This window comes from Accipiter gentilis, chromosome 33 (assembly GCF_929443795.1).
Source record: "Accipiter gentilis chromosome 33, bAccGen1.1, whole genome shotgun sequence".
In the NCBI taxonomy this organism is placed as follows: domain Eukaryota; kingdom Metazoa; phylum Chordata; class Aves; order Accipitriformes; family Accipitridae; genus Astur; species Astur gentilis.
In genome coordinates, this window is record NC_064912.1 from 3,171,678 (window position 1) to 3,189,265 (window position 17,588).

Sequence of the window (17,588 nt, forward strand, 5' to 3'; positions counted from 1 at the left end):
CATCGTTTTTTGGTGTCTCTTAGAATCATTGCTGAAAAGGGTTTCAAAAGCATTTGAAGTTCTTTAGAGATGTGAGAAGTATGACACATTCAGTTTGCCAGAGAGAAAGTAATTTTCCTGTCTGCTATCAATGGAGGGCTAAAAAGTTTCAATTCCATACAGGTGAAGCATCAAAAATTGAAACTTGAATCTTATAATTGCTCATCAGTATTTGTGTTAATCCCTCATCTCTTGAGAGCTCCTGTAGGAGAAGACATCCCATCTTTAAAAGATGCATGGAGGGATGCTCTCTACTTACGTAAAAATTGGATTAGATTGGCATAACAGCAACTTCTGTAGAGAAGTCATGAGGATAAGTGAGCTAAAAGAAAGGAAATAAATGACTTAATTAAGTACCTGAAGGACCAGAATATCTTTTCTCTCCCTTTCCCAGTTCCTTCCCAGCAAGTGACTTCCCGCTAATTGCCTGAGATGGTTTTTCTCTGCAAACACAGCCAGAGTCAAGGATGGCAGAGTTGCTCCAGCCTGACCCATCTCGGTATAACCCAGCGGCTGGGAGGGGGCTGGCAGGGAGGCAGCGCTTGGGCAGGGACCCCCTGCCTCTGCCTGTCCCTGCCTGTGCCTGTGTTACTGAACTTTCCGTTTGCTCTGCAATGACCGGGTTTTCTCACGCTACCAAAACCAGGTTGAAGGCAGGGATGTTTATACACAGCCTTATTTATACTTCTGTTTATTTTTGCGCATACAGAAAATAATTTGTGTGCAAGTGCATGCATATGATTTTTTTAAATTGTTATTAGGAGTATTTTTTAGTGTTTGGATGGTTTTCTGTTTTTGTAAGTTCAAAGAAAGAGAAATGCCACTGATAAAAAAGAAAAGCTAACTGAAGAAAGGAGCCAAGTACAGAAATTTCCTTCTAAAATTCAGCGCTAACAGGACTAATAAACCTACTGTCGTTCTATGGAGATCTGTTAACTATTTTGTCAAAAATGCCCTTTGCAAACACTGCCATGTAAATATTCAAAATGGTTGAATTCGAGAAATGAGTGTTTTGGCTCAGCGTGCAGGAGCTGTTACTCTTTATAACACTTACAGACTTTCAGAACTTGAAGACAAGTGAAGGAAATGGCTTGTGTTTCTCAAAGATAAACAATGTAGCTCATTTTTTTTCCCCCAGAGCATAAAATACTATGTATGTTAAATTGGTACATTGCGGGGTGCATTGTTGTAGCCAGTTCCCCGTCTTTGCTTCCAAGAGCCATCTCTGGAAAAAGCAGAAATGCGCTGCAGGGTAAAGCCTGCCAGAATACAGATTTGCTATCAGGCAGTCTGAGGTTGCGTTATTTTTCAGCATTTATTTTGAATAAATTTGGGGAAAGGAAGTGAGTACAAGATTGAGAATGGCAGGAGGGGAAGAAAGGGTGAGCTTTGCCTTTATAAATAGCAGTATAAGCATCTCGTAGCACTTTCTTTATCGCCATGTCTTGAGTTACATCGTTGCACAGCAACACACGCCAAAAATTGTGCTGTTTGCCTGTTTTCACATAAAATAGCAGCTCCTCCATTGTTGGCTTATTCATTTAATATTGTTTTGTTACCTAATTGATTTAAACATGCTGCATGGTGGTGTGAATGTTTTTCACTCCGTACACTGTTTGTATGGAAAGTGACAGTGTTGATTGTACTAATTCACTGGAGATGTAGAAGGAGGAAGAATACTGTTCTTGTATAAGACATTTTAGTTATATCGATACATGAATTAATGACTCCTTTTTTTTACACTGAAATATTTCAGACCGAATGTAGGAGTTGTTTTGTGAAGTGTCACAGAGTTGCAAGGAATACTAAAGCAAATCAAATTTTCCTATCATAAGAAGGATCTAATAACAAACAAAGTATTAGGTAGGCAATGTTAGTAAAGTTCTGTAAAGATGAAAGACTTTTACACCACCTAATTTCCCAAAACTTTCCCAAAATAACCTTTTTTCCTTCTCTGCTCTACTGAGACCCTGACCTTGCATTCAGCGCCAGGAGTAGCCCTGCTGACTTCTTACTAAAAATATGCTGTTATTCTGCAGGATATTGGCTTTTCTTTGTCCGATTTCAAATTACCCATTTTGAGTAATGCTTCTTGTTCAGTGGATGTGGCTGGGCTGGGGAGCATGAGGAGATAATAAAGAGATTTTTGTAGTTCTTGGTGCCAACGACCAGCCATTTTAGGCAACTTCAAACCCTGCAGCTAAAGCCTGTGGGACAAAGTAGGTGCGAGTGGCTGTCGATGCAAAATGTGACGACGGTGGCTGTGGGTTGGTGGGTCTGCCATGGATGGGAAGGACGAGGGGTGGAGCAGGGTCAAGGAGCCACAGCCTGCTGCGGTTTCAGGTTGGGGCGAGGGTGGATTCTGTTGTCCCAAGCACGTTTTCAATTACTGGCATACCGTAGCCTTTTCCCTCTTTCCTCAGTGCGGAGCTCAAACTGGAGATAATTTTACTGTATGCAACAGATTGACAAAATAATTATGCTGTGCAGCACGGTAAGATATAAAAAGTGTCTTCAAAAATACAAAAAAACCAAAGGAAATATGTTTGTTTAGGAAAAAAAGAGGAATAATAGGAGTGGTAAATAATCCTGTTGCTTTAAGGTAGGTTTTAAAAATGGGAGTAGTAAGCTTAATGCTCTAGCTTTTACCACAGTAAACATAAAATTGTAAGCTGATTGTGATGAATTCCTTAAATGACAGCCCCCATCAATATAAGTTTTAGAGACAGCCCTACATCTGGAAGCCAGCAGCAGCTAAGGATTTTATGAAGCGGCACTGCCAAATAAAATCCGAGCGCTACCATAAATGATATAAAAATAAAGATTGGCTATAGCGTAACATCTCAAATACACGAGCGAGTGCTCTGGAGTTTGGAGCACTATGTGAGAGTGCTGTAGCTTTCCCAGCAGCTTTTCAGCCTGAGGTTGAGATGGTCGATACAGATGCGGGTTTCTGTGTTGGTTGTAGAAGTGTTCAGGAGCTTAACTTCCTAGTGGAATAAACAGAGAAACTGCAAAGTTGCTATTAGTATGTCTAACTTATTTTTATTGGAAAGGTTACGCACAAAGTACTGTCTGTGTTACATATTACAGACAAAAAAAGTTTTATAGAATATGATTTTCTGTTTGTAAAGAAGGTTATGAGAGAATGACCTTATCGGGAACAGAAACCTGCCCTCTTCCAAGGGCTACAACTTGACATACTAATTTCCAGCTTTCATCCTACAGACGGAGGCAGTTGAGTGCAGTCGATGGCTGTGACAGTCATGTGTCTGGCTGCAATTGAGTGACAAGTATCAGAAAAAGGGAGGGAAGTGATACACAGCTGACCCAAATTGAAAACCAGCAGCTGTCCCATGAGTCTTGGGCAGCAAGAGATCGGCTGCAGAATCACATGGGACAACAGTCTCTGGTACCACAAAATAACGAGCGCTTTCCAGTTCTGCAAGCTGATGACCTCCACACTTTTTGGAGCACATTAGTACCCGCCCTTGCTGAGTGGGAGATTTCCCATACAGTGGCAATAAAATTAACTCATTTGAATTCAGAAAGCAATGTGATTAGTAGCTCCTTCTTAGTCTTTATGCCTAGAAATAACCCAGAACATCATAATGCAAAGTTTCAAGGAAGTAGAATAAGCCATATTCTAAACAAAATTCAAATCTTTTATTTTTTGAACAGGTTTTTGATACAGCTCAGCTTGATACAACATGGTATTTACCAGCCTGGCCTTTAATATTGGATCTGCTTTCCAATTATGCTTCAATTCGTACAACAGTTGCAGAGGGCGTGTGTGGGCGTACTTGCGAGAGAGAGAGAGAGAGATTGATTTTGTTCTTTAAAAATGTGAAGTTTGCACTATGAAAACCCATCAGAATTTCCAGCACTTAAACGCCATTTTCTTTCTCAATGTGCTACCAGCATTAAGCAAACTTCATGACATCTCTCTACAAATGGAGAGTGTAAGTGGAGGAATACATGCTGTTTTTTCAGAAGCAGAATATTAACACAGATATTACTGAAAAACAGGCTGCAAATCCTTTCCAGAAGTGAAGAGTTAATGTGAGAGCTCAAATTACAACTTGGAAGTAAATGCATAAGGTCTTGGGTCTATTTTTCAGAAGTACATGAGTGAAAATGGAATAAAGAAAGTACATGTCAGTCCTGGCTGTTGCTGTGTGTTGGAGTAGTTTCTTGTATTTGGGGCAGCAGATGTTGGGCAATCCTAATTGCCACCACTTCACACAGAGCATCTTTATATTCCTGGTGGCTGTTGCCAGCCACTGTCTCTTTCTGTGTGCTGTATTCCTGAGCCTTGATAGTGCTGTGGTAGTTACTGTATTTCATATCTGAGAAGTCCAAAGGAGTGTTATTTTGTCTTTCTGCAGTTCTGACTGTTCATTTTTTTTTATTCCTGTAGGTTTGAAGACCTATCTGATCTCTGGTCAGAAGGTGAAGGAGCCCCACTGTAGCTGTTCACAAGCATTGCTTCCTGGCTTGGAGTCCGGAGATGGATCCAGGATACAGGGAGCATCGTCAGCTGAGAACACCAGTGACTTGACAAAGACTCTCAAACATGTGGAAAAACCTAAGGTGAGTTCTTGTTTCAAAGTCAAGCAGCATAGATCTCAAACTGTGCAAACCAGGGAGAGATGTGTGGTTGGGGAAACCTTACGGGTTTGTTAATGCACTGCCTTATATATTTGTGTATATATGTATGTATACATGCGTGTGTATATATACATATAATGACAAAATGTAGTTTCAGGGATGAAATGTTTACAAAGTAAAATGCTTTGCCAGTTGAAAAGCAATCCCTAAAGTAAGGTGAACAATTTTTAATGGTGGTTTCAAATAAATATATTTTTTTATGTTTCAAGATTGAGAGGTCAATGCTGTTTTTTCAGTTGTCTTGATTTTAGGGGGGGAATAAAGAATATGCCTTATGCAGATACTGTAACTTCTATGGTTTTCTGCTTTGCTGCAACCTCCTGCCATTCCTCTATCATGCAGGTCACATACCCGTGAACCTTTTTGTATGAGTATATAACAGACATCCCTGCAGAAAGAAAATGGGATTTTTTTGTGTGGTGGGAAAAAATGCTCCAGTAGGCTATAAGATTGTGTTTTATCTGCTTGCTCTAGAAACCCACATCTAGAACTGAGGGCAGTGATTTGTATGGATTCAGCTTAGAGAAAGATGACATTTTGTTATGTTCACACCTCTCACAAGATCTCCTGACAAGGAAATCTGTGAAACAATGTGTATTGCTTTGAAGCTTTGCTGTTACTCTCCATCTTCCAGCTCAGAACACATTTTCCAAACAACAGATGTCTATTCTCTATTTTAATTTGTGCTGAGTTCCTTGTCCTGGGTTGCCTGAGCTGGGCACAAATGTCAGAGCCACGGGTGGTCATCTGCAGGTCACTGTCCTTAGATTTCAGTGTGTTTATTCCTGAGAGGATCTCTTCAACACAGGTTTGAGATTGAGCCAACAGCATTGATGGAGGGGTGACTTTCATGCTACTCCCTTTTTGCTGCTTGTATGTTTGTCGTCTGGATTAGGAGAGCATAAGCAGGGCACCTTTACCCTGCCTCTGTGCCCGGTTTTACGTTTTGGAGTAAAAACACTGGATTGCAAGTGAGATCAGCTGGAAGGCTGGCCTAAGGGTATGGTCCAAAGTTAAGTGAGCTCCTTAGAGAGTAAGCCAGGACTGTTTAACTACAGAAGGTAGCTGTAGCCATCTTTATCCCTCCCCAAAATATGCACTGTGCGTGGTTTGACTGCATTCAAGTTGCTGGTGATACTTTCCTATTTCTTCTCCCGCGTAAAAGAATATATTTGGCATCCTTCACGCACCAGCTTTCCAGCTTGCTCTTGTCTTTCAATGAAGGCAAATAAGGCAGGAAAATAAATCTCAGAGCAGTCACTGGGTATCTGTACAAATAAGTCTGTCTCTGCTGCCCAGTATGTGGCCATGCAGAGGTACAGATGTGACAATAAGGGGTAGAAACTCCTTTACTTCACGTAGCAAAGGAAGAACATATCAAGTGGAGAAGTATTACTGAGCTGCCTGTCTGTGGAGCACAGGGGGAGAGAAGGGATTAAACAAAGCAGTAAAACTGAGGGTGCTGTGCTGAGAGAAAGCAAGGATGCCTTGTCAATGTCAGACAGCAAAGTAAGCTGTAACTGGAGGACTGTGAAACTACAGTGAACTGACCTAGCTGCAGCTAGGATTTGATAAAATTTGTTATGTGTTAACTTGTGGTGGTACTCGTTAAAATGATCCAAGTCCAAAATGAAATCTGTTGTTAAGGATCAGCTATGGTATTAGCTAATTCTAAAACATGGGGTGACTTACGCTGCAGAAGGGTGGATACAGATGCATCACTATTCCTAAACAGCTAGTATGCAATGTGGAGGGATGCTGCTGGCCCACGATGTTTTGTTTACTGCCTAGTCTCTGATTTTTCTGCTCTGGGACCATCTTGGCTGGGTGTTAATTGCTGTTTAAATGCTGAATGATGGTCTGCACAGTGCACAAGTACAAATGTGGTTATCCAAATAACTGAAGGAGAAGCTAAAAGAAGCTGCTTCAGAAGACCATCTAGCACAAGTGCCAGCTCAGTTTCAGCCTTCTTGGATACCCTGTCTACCGTTGTGCTAAAGGTAGTGCATTGAGTTTATGCTTACAGGTACTTGGTTTTATTCATCACCACAAGCACTGCAGGTCTGGCCAGTGATTTCCTAAGCAGCCTCACAAGTCTTTAAAAATAGTGTGCCTGTCTTGCCCAAAATACACTGATGCTGGAGTGAATTTTGAATGACCCCAAACTCAGCTTTCCCTGCGGTCTGATAAGCATCCGTCTAATGCCTGCCACAAACCGCGTCAGAATGCATATAGCATAGTGATGAAGCAATCGTGTGAATGCTGAGGACTTCCTTAAAAACATGTTCTGCAACTGTAGTTGCAGCATAGCAGTGCAAAGCATACTTGCCTCTCACAGCATGTCTAGGTACACGTATTCCAGACTCCACAGCACGCTTTCGAGTATAGATGCACACCAGCATTCTCTGTGCTGGGTAGTCTGTTACTGGAGTGATTGTGGACTGAGAAGGCTGGGTCAAGCTTTCAAGGAATGTTTAATTTGCCAGCCATGCTAGAGTATGTCTCACAGTGTTAAAAAAAGAAATAAATATATAAGAACAACCGTGCAATTTAATCACAGACCATGCACAATTTTTGAAAAGGAGTGGGTTTCTTTTTTAGAGTGGCTTGTGTTTTGGGGTTTTTGTTTTGTTTTGTTTTTTTGTTTTTGTTTTTTTTAAAGCCTGCAGCTTGCTGGTAGGGTCTGGAGATAATAATTCACAAAAGAATCATGACTTACGTGCCAAATGTTTTAAATACAAAGCTGGAAACAGTGTCAGTGTAGGAGGAGATGACTCCAGCTCTGCAGAAGAGACTAAGTAGGAGGGGCAAAATTACAGGCAAATTGAAATATTTTTGTTTTAAAGGGAATAAATGGCCATATTGGATGCAAAGGGTGACTTTCACATTTTCGGCTTGAATGGATGTTCTAGCAGACAAGATCTGTTAGGGAAAGTCAGGAATGAGAATGCAACAGTAATTGATCCATGAAAGGAATTGTATTTTCTCCTTTCCTTCAGTGTATCTGTAGTTCATTTAATTGCAAAGCTTGTTGCAGTATAGATGTCAATAAAATGTGTGTACGTAATTAAAATGTTGAAGATAGAGGCTAAAAACTATAAGTAAATCTATAATAGCAGCTGATTTTTTTTGAATGAAAACACTGTAACCTGCTTAAGCGTTGGTATCAGTTTATTTTCCCTATCATATTTTATAAAATCCCTGACTTGACAGGGAATCATAAGCTGTCATAAAAAATGTTTTAATCATCTCTTTAGTGTGAAAACAGAAAGTACTTTTGCTTGTCTTGGTGTTTGCTGAAAGTGCATTAATGTGTTATTCATAGTGATGAGGTCACATGCACTGAGCTTGTGTGAATGTCTACAACAGAGAATGAAGTTAATGATGTTGACTTGAATGCATGGGGTAAGTCAGATGGACTTCTGCCTCTTCTCAAAAGGTCGGGCTTCTTTTCTGATATTTTTGTCTTCTGGTTTAACACCAGGAGGTCACTGTTTGAGGTGGCTTGCTGATTTATTAGCAAGATCAGACAGGGAGTGTTTTCTTTATTTTTTATTAGAGGTATTTGGGGTTTATTACCATTAAATGACTTTTGCCATGGATAAATCTACTAATGCTCTAGAAGCATAGGAGGCTCGTTAGCCCATTGCCATGTTCATTTTTAAAGCTGTCTGATATTGCCTTCCACAAAGGAGCTGGGGCATTTGTGATATTTAGTCCTAGATTATTTTTAAACAAAACTATTTGAGAATCAACTTCATAGTTTCTTTACGTGTGCTGGTATTTGTTCAGACTATACAGGTTCAGAACTGGATGTAACTTGCATATCTGATGCCAGATTAGGAAACTCATAGTAATTTCAGTGATCCAACCCAGCCTGTGCCCCTGAGAAACAGCAGATACGATGGTCTGGTGGCTGCTAAGAAGGCTCAGAGTCTTCATGAAAGCCTTTGACAGGCATTGTTGAGTGATTAGGTGGATCAGTAGTCACTGGAAGAGTGGGCTGGGAGAAATGCTACGCTGTAACAACCTGAAAATCAAACATGCCACATTATTCAATTTCAGGTGTGATGCCAGAGATGGAAAAGGGGCTTTGGGTGAAAAGTCAGTTCTGAAAAGACTTACATGCTGGTCTTTGAAATTGGGAGTGAACCTGAAGGCAGAAGTTGTTGTCATTGTGGGCCAGAAGAATGATAGACTACAGAGGCTTGAACGCGTCCCTCCTGAGTCCAAAATAAACAGATAAAATGGACATGGGGTGTTGAGTTTGGGACAAAAGGCTCAAGTTGCTTGTTGGAAAATTTATCAAGATGCTTCGTGGTTCACCTACCACCATTAGTATATAGTGTGCTGAATTTAGTATGCCATTCCCTGTGACCGGTGTCTCTGTACCCATTAATAGACTTCTGGCAAGCCTGGTAACAGTAAACCATCTCTGGAGTAAAGGAATTACCAATAGGGATCAGACAGGGTCCCTCTAATGCAGGGTCCTGCCTGTACGTTGCTAGGACTGGAGAAAAGGATGAAGAAGTTGCAAGATACAGATGTGGGATTAATTCCCCTTAAGAAGATCACATTTTAACTCTAAGGGGTTACGTTGTTTGAAAGGCTGAAGTGCAACATTTTAGGTTGCTTCCAAAATGCATAACCTGCAACTATTACAAGTCCTGATGTTTTTGCTTTCCTTGTTTTCTGTGACATTTGCTGGGTGTTTGGCTTCAACAATGTGTGATAGCCTGAGCTCCACTCTACTGTCTTAGAGCACTATATGAAAAAGTATTTCCTTTTATTAGTTTCAGATTTGTTCCTTTCCATTTCCCTGTACTGTTCATAATGCATCATGGTGTTCCGTGATTTTTTTGATTTTTGCTGCATTTTGTGCTAAGTATTCACTCATAATGCCATTCAGATCCTTTTGCAGGCAGTTTTTAAACAAGAAGATTGCACTTCTCTCACTAAAGAGTATTTCATTCTCCTTGGCGAGGTTCTTTTCTGTGATGCAGTGATTACAGTATAACTGTGATCTTACACTAGTAAAGCTTTCCTGGATGAGATTTAGCTTCAGTAAACAGAAAATGTGTGATTTATTTTTTAAATGGTGCATTTTGTTCCAGTCAAATTTTGCTCCCTGCTTCCAATTCTGTAGCTTTGTTTACCTTTTAACCATGCTGCAAGTATACAAGTGGACCGAATTATAAATTGCATAATACTACAAGGACACCAGAACGTTCCTGGCTAAAATTTTTTTGTCTCATTGCAGCCTTGCCCTTCATGTAGTACCTCCCTTCCTCCCCACTGCGATGTCAGCATAGACGAAGGAGCTATCCAAAATGGTTGTCAGGATGAGCATAAAAACAGTACGAAGGTAATTTAAGTATTTATCACTTGCTTTCTTTTCCCTTATTTCTCTGCTTCAGTTAGCTTTCTCATTTTTGCATTGCTATTCCTTTATGCAGGCTCTTAAGCAGCAGAACTGATTTTGATTTTGAGCAGTTGTGTTCTAAAATGTAGTTCAGTGCTCCCCCTGCCTTCCCCCCCCTCCCAGTTTTCAAAATTACTAGTAATTTTATGGGCCCAGTTTGATACTGAGAAAGACCTAAATTTTGGACTCTTAAATTAAGTTACGCTGAGGCTACCCAAAGAAAGAGGCACAAACAGCATAAGCACACTGTCCATCCCTTACACCAGTTGGCTGTGTATCACCTAGCCACAAGCTACACCTGTGTCTTACCAATGTCTTCTGCATTGTTGCTCTAAGACAGTCGTTTCTGTTTACATGCACAGCTGAAATTCACAGCCTTTATGTCGGTTTGCATCCTTTTTCTGACCAACAAATACAGTGTCTTACATATTCAGTATGCTGCTGCCAAGATTGCTTTCCTTGCCTGTTGCTTAGATATTCTCACTGAAGCCACCTACTTCCTCTACAATACCAGACATTGCCTGTTTGTCATCTTGTTTGTGGCCTTCGTAGCCTCTCTGCTCTGCCTGTTGCCTCTCACTCTTTTCTGAATATTATGCTCCTGCCTAAATGCAGACTGGATACCATTGCTCATCACCTGATTGTTATATTTTCAAATAAGTTTAATGCTTTCCCTTGTTGGGGAGAATCACTTTATAAACATGCTCAGAGATAGCTATCTTGTTCTTCACGTCTGTCTTTACAACTCTTCTTGCATATAGAGCTAATTGGAAAACTTGCCAGCACTTATTCTACTGATGAGCTACTACATTAATCTGTGTTTGTCCCTCTACTATCTGTCTGTATTTGACCTGTTGTCTCTTACGCTAAAATTGTAAGCTCAGAAGCAGGGACTGCCTTACTGGGCTGAAATGGTATATGACACAGTAGACCACGTTCTGTGCCAGGGTTCCTAGGAAACAGCCTAAGAAAAAAATAAAATAATAATCCCTTCAGCCCTGAGGGAGATAGAGCAGAGTGGCCAGCAGGTACTAGTCTCAAAACAGCATGAGATCTTTAAGACAGAAAACATTGTGGGAGATCTGCCCAGGCTGCCAAGATGGTATGTGTGAGATGCTTCTTCCCCAGGCTTCCTCTGCCCACGTGCCAGGGATCTCCAGGAACCAACTGCAAACAGAGATTTTCCTTAGGTTCCAACCACCTAGTGTCATATGTTGTCTTCATCAGAATTATCCTTTAAGTTTCTTCCTACTACAGCTGTATTAGCATTCATGTGTGTTGATCAGCAAGTCATGTAACCTTGCTTAGAAGAGGTCTGTACAGCACTGAATAAAATGTCTGTAATTTCACTGGAAGAAACATGCTAGTGGAGACCAAATCGCACGTCCTTCTTTGATTTGGTTTAGTTATTGCTAAGTCAAAAATTGGAGCAGTTAAGGGGCTATCCAGTAAGTCTGGGATGCCTGTTTAACCGGAAGCTTAAAGAACAGCTACATACACAAAGTTGCCATGGCATTTGATTTCCAAATCTTCTTTGCAGTCTCAGCTTTCTTAGGAGGAAAAGCCATAAGCTCCCTCTACCCATTTCTGGAGTCTGTTCCCTTCCCATGACATGTTGCTGTGCCTGGCCCTGTAGCACTCATGTCCCCTGTCCGTAGGCAATGTTAATGATGTTAACTGCATCCTTGGACCTTTGTGGGTCCCAACAGACTCTGGAGCCTCCCTGTCTCTTGATGAGAGGAAACTCTCACATGGTGCATCAAATCTCTGAGTGCTCAAAACAACCTGTACAGCCTGTTGCCATCAGAAACCACAGTAACATTGGAGCTAACTACATTTAATAAATAGGGATTTTCTTCTTACACACAAGCAGTTTCACACTGTAATCCTCTCCTGTTAAGATTAACAGAGTGGAGACAGCACAGGAAAACCTTGAGCTGACTGAAGGGAAGAATTTTCTTAGGGATTTGAGCTTTTGCCAAGGAGCTAAAGAGAAAAGGCCAAGAGAAGTCCATGCTGACCTTCTCTGAAAGAGCAGTACTTTTTGCTGCGTTTTTCAGATGAACTTGAAGAACAGAGAGGGAAAGCAAACAGTGCCCAGGAGTCCATATCTTTTATTTGAGCTGCTCATAGCAGAAATCGTGTTCTCTCAGTTCCTGCTTTTCAAGGAATGACATCTGCTGCAAGGGGTGAGGAAAAGAAGAAAGATTCTTTACCAGAAAAAAAAGAGAAAAGGTGATAACTATGAACGTCTTTTTTTTTTTTTTTTTTTTTTTTTTTTTTGCCTCAAGTTGTTCTGGGAAGTGCTCTGAGCAAATATAGTCTTTAGCATAAATTAAAAACAAACAAACAATGAAGACCCTTCACATCTAGCAACTTGTTGGACAGTTCTCTTTGGTTTGCCTTTGTTAGTACTCCTCATTTCAAAAACAGAGGTTACCCTGGCACTACAGCACGTCTTGTGCTCCATAGCTGTATTCCCTTTGGGTAGGCTAGATAACCTGTTACGTTGCAGGAAGACTTGCTCTGAAGCTGCTGAATGTTTTCCCGTAGAAAAGAAAGTGGTGACCTTTTATGTGGGAACTTCTTGTGCCTCTGGCTTATGAGGAGAGTGCCCTTCAGTCATTCACAAGGGCCTCTCTGGTCCAAGGGGTTTTGGCCTGCTTTTGCCGAGATATGTGTTGCTGAAATCACCTTTCTCTTCTGTTGATTATGTTCTTTAGCAAAACATTGGCAGCACACCAAGGTAACTACTAAATTTCCTATTCTACTTTGTCAGCTGCTGTCACTGTGCTGTGAACACCTGCAATCTGCCAAAACAACTGTTGTGAGTGGTCGAAGAGACTAGACTGGGAATCCTTTCATCTCCTGGCTGCCCGCATGTGGCTCTGGGGGCTCACACCTCCAACGGGGCAGCCCGCAGGGTGGGGATCCTGCGTCCCTCCCGGGCGGGAGGAAGGGGAAGCACAGCCCACCTCCCTCCTGCTTTTCCTGTAGCTCCCAGGGAAACGTTCCAATACACCTTGTTATGACTTTAGCTCTTGAGGTCTTGGCAGAGATAGGGAGCCAAGCCTGAGTGCTTTCTGACTCTTCCCTGCACAAGGTGACGTTCTGCTGCTGCTCCATTAATCTTGTATCTTCACTGGTTGGGTCTGCACCTTTCACTATACCTGCCTATATTCATGTGCCTCATTTGCTTTACAGGATAGATACACAAAGGAGGTTGAATTAATTTTGCATGGGCAGCCAGAAACCAGATACTTCTTTAACTAAGTTGATTTTACAATCTAAGTAACATATTTCAGTGCATGGTTGGGGTGGTGATGATATATATGGTATTTATTTATGGTCACTGCGGTGGCATCCAAGAATAGTCTTCTGGAGGAGCTTGTCACTGCTGTGCTGACTGCTGTAAAGGCAGAAATGAAGAAACTTCTGTCATGAGTGGGTTTCAGGATGAGGATAAATGATACATGATAAATGATAGGACATGGCGGGGGGGGAGATTAACATTCAGATATGCTAAGTTTGATATATGTTTGCATTTGAAAATGATCCTGACTAACTGCAGTTCCTTTTCATTCTAACCATATTTAGGTGTCTAATTTTTTTGGAATTGCTTCAGTGCATATTGGTCTATGTCAAACAAAATGCAAAAGAAGGAACTTCAGCTTCCATGAAAATAGAACAATTTTTGGTTAAAAGTAATTTGTGTTCTCAAATGAATGAAAGCAGAATTGATAATACTGTGTACCTAAGCTGTGTTGCAAGCTGGTGTCAAAATTTAAATGCACTGTTAATTAATACAAAGCAGAAGAAAACTGGAAAGAAGTAGTTTGTCTTAGTGAAGAAAATGTAGTTTAATTTGTAGGATAATTTTTTTTGTAGCATGATGAGATGCACAAAGGGCTGTTCCCACAGGTAGGAGAAAGGAGGAACCTCTGTTTGGGAAAGCAGCAGGGCTGTAGTGGTCAGCAGAAGGATCAGCAAGGGCTGGCAGAGTAAGTTTTCTCATGACCTGTGGAAAGTTAGCACAGTTTAAGTAAGTATTTAAAAAGCTTTTTAGAAGAATCTTGACCTTAAGATGCGTGAATGAAATTTGGGCTTGTGGTTGGTCTTCATCACGTGCATGAAAATGTACTTGGTTTTCTGCTTCTTGGAAACTTGGTACATAAAAAGCAAAAAGACAACACCTGAATAGGCATACACTTACAGAAGATGTGAATGACTTCAAGGCAGGTGGAGTTAGGTCTTTGACATGATCAGGTAAAAGTTCAGTTTGTTGAGGGAAGAACTTCTTTCAACTTTTGCTCCATGAAATCTCTTCTGTCTGCTTTCTCAACCACTGATGTTCCCCATATATGTTTTGCTTTCTGTCATTCAGGCTCCAGGAGGACACAGTCCTAAGACTCAAAATGGACTTTTGAGTCCTCCACAGGAAGAAAAGCTCAGCAATAGTCAAACCTCGCTTTATGAAATGTTGCAAGAGAAGGGAAGATGGGGTGGAGTGAGTCTGGATCAATCCGCTCTCCTTCCTTTGAGGTTCAAAAACATCAGAGAAAAGACAGATGCTCACTTTGTGGATGTGATTAAAGAAGACAGGTAAGGAAAATCAAGCTGTACAGTGTAAAATTGTATAAAGGCGAGAAGGCAGTAACAGGGGTCCCATATCTTTAATCTTTATTTGTGTGCTTTTGTCTAATGTCAATAATTATTGTTAACATATAACATGTCATATGTTTTCTGATCTTAGTCTATATTCTGCTTAAAATACAGTAAGAACTTGATGTCAGAAACATTCTGCTCAGGAATATGTAAAGCCAGGGTTTTCATCATTTCCATGGTGAACAGTCATTCTTCAGTCAAGTCTTTGAAAAGGAAAAATACTCTTTAAATGACTTGTCATGAAGTTGAAATCTTATCTTTACATTGAAACATCCTCTTAATGCACATAATGCGTACCTTCCTCTGCAATTAAAAGTATAACGTAAAATCTGAACCATGAAACTCACGTTTTCGTATAGCAGAAGAACGACATCTGATAACATTGTGTGACTAACTTATGCCTAAAAATCATACTGGCCTTGGAAGCAGAATTAATAGGAATGAGTTCTCATGGACCTACTACATATCTACAGCATTTTGTAAAGTTAGATTCTCTCTCTGTTTCAAACAAAAAACTTTATTTTGAGCAGGGGAAAATAAGTTCTCTAAAATTCAGTAGTCTGTCATTTTTGTAAACACACAACCGTATCTCCCTTATTATGGTAGTAACTTGACTGGATCAACTAAACAGATAACTTGAGTTTGTTATTATTTATGGCTATTCTTATTTTTGCTTCATTGCTTCCACTCAGATTAGGGGCATTTTATCTAAATATCCTTGAAACTGTATGCTCGTATAGAGTCCAGGCTGCTTGGAACAGGGACGCTGTCATCTTAACTGAAAACATGACTAAAGGAGGGAGAAGTGAGAGGGAGGGACACCAGTCCCTCTCCAGTCTCTTCTCTGGATTTTTTCAGATTACTTTTCTCCTGTAGCCACCTTCAATTAACATTTAGTTTACTTTTTTTTTCCTGTGTATGTTCTGTCATTAGTGGCTGACAATAGGTGTTTAGCTGATATTTTAAAATATTAGAAGATAGGATTGGGGAAGTCCAAATGTTGGCAGAAATCAGCAAGAACTAATTTGTTTTTTGTTTAAACTGTAACTAGCATGCTGCAAATTTAAAGTTATAGAAGTAGCTTAATTTATGCCGTTAGTTTGCTGAAGCTCTGCTCTGGTTTGCTGAAGCTCTGGTGTTCCTGGTGCTTTCCTCCTCCATTTACAAAATGGATAATTCTTTCTGATTTGGAAAAAGTAGGACCGTGACTTGATATCAGTCAAACCTTAGGCTTTTTTTTTTTTTTTTTTTTTTAATCTCAATTAAATATCATCATCACAATATTAAGTGGGCCATTTCTTGTTGCCAGGGAAACTCTCTGCTGAGTTCAGTTCATGTAAACATAACTTTCCAAAAATAATCTTCTGATTAATTAGGTCTATGCAAAATGGTTTAAGCCTACCATTTTACATTAATCCTTTTTAACATTTCTCAGTGTGAATTTCTATATAATAAGTCATTTTAAAAGCATTCTTGATCCCCTACTGTAAAACATAATTTATTTTTGGTCTTGACATATCTAGTATCTGTGAGGATGTTTGAATGGGAAATTTGAGTTTTCTCAGGGAGGTGGGTAAAGTCCAAACTTCCCCTTGGTCATCATCTGTGAAACCCCATTTGCAGCAGTAATACCGGAGTTTTGCTGCTTTGATTTTATGTTACTGCAAACCCAGCAGCAGCAAAGTGTGAGCTTCCCCTAGCATTGGACAGTGATTTCCACTGTGGTGCACGATGTCGGTGTTCTGATCTGTAATATAAATTCCTATTAGCAGAAAGTACCTAACCCAGATAGGGTGATAAGGTGCATAAATTAATCACACAGGCTTCCTGTACAGCTGGGAAGAATTAAACATATCCTAGGGGGATCCGGAGCCTGTACACTGCATTAGGAAGCTGCCTAGGGCTAGCCTGGAGGAGATGCTGGATACTGGTGATACTTTTCATTTCCCAGCCTCTTTCTAGAGTTTAGGTGCGTGGCTTAGAGTTTCATGAGTGGCCATTGGTCTTTTTGCATGCTGAGATTTCACCTTGGAGCTGATACCTCAGCACAGTTCCAGTTGTCTTTAAAAATAATAGTAATAAAGCCAGTGTTAGCATGGCATGTTTGTATTATTGCACTATACAAGAATCCTTTTCATAGAAGTTACCAGTTTGCATCATCTTATATTGATTATATATATTTGACAATCAGTGTATAGTTTGAGCTTTGAGTCTGGCTTTACTACAACCATAATAAAAATACCATGCTTTATTCATCGTAATCTGCATGTTACTGTGTATTTTAAAAGAAAACCTAGTGTAAGAGTACAAAATGTTTAAACTTAATTTCATTGGGAATACCCTCAAAGGATTTTCACTTTTTAGATTTTTGTTTCCAAGAAAAGTTACGTATTCCTTAGGTTATAAACCTTTTGAAGTACAAGAAACAAGTACTTATGTGCTGATCAGGACAGTACTTAAATGATCTCTTTAGACTTACAGAGCAGAGTCCCAGGGAAATACGAAGCTCCCCCACAAGCTAGGTTCTGTGCAGCCTTCATCCCCCCCTTGGGTCAGTTTCCTGTTCAAATACTTCTAAAATTTGTTTCTTTTATCTCCCACGTCCCAGTCTTGCTTCATTCAGGGAAAACAGAAATCCCTTATGCTGGGGAGGCACAGCACCTCCTGGGAAGCAGATTATGTACTTGACTGTGTTTAGTCAACTAAAGTGGGATCTTCCTCTTTGAGACAGACAACTATTGACATGGAGCTGGACTGGCACGGTACAGCTGGCTGACATCAGAAATGCTGC

The 17,588-nt window shown here is 40.4% G+C and overlaps 2 protein-coding genes across 7 annotated transcripts in view; one reads left to right on the top strand and one right to left on the bottom strand.

Annotated features, from left to right (window-relative positions):
* The window catches only part of GLIS2 (GLIS family zinc finger 2), a 300,390-nt gene that overhangs the window by 113,851 nt on the left and 168,951 nt on the right, over positions 1–17,588 (bottom strand). The window lies entirely within an intron of this gene.
* Positions 1–17,588, top strand: part of ADCY9 (adenylate cyclase 9) — a 99,673-nt gene that overhangs the window by 44,360 nt on the left and 37,725 nt on the right. For all 6 annotated transcript variants that reach the window (XR_007504526.1, XR_007504527.1, XR_007504525.1 and 3 more), the window contains 3 exons: positions 4,460–4,632; positions 9,971–10,075; positions 14,517–14,734. Coding sequence is in view for 3 of the 6 variants with exons in the window: in XM_049791148.1 (XP_049647105.1) it covers positions 4,460–4,632; positions 9,971–10,075; positions 14,517–14,734 (496 nt within the window). In the remaining 3 variants the exon portion in view is untranslated. The remainder of the gene's footprint in view (positions 1–4,459; positions 4,633–9,970; positions 10,076–14,516; positions 14,735–17,588) is intronic.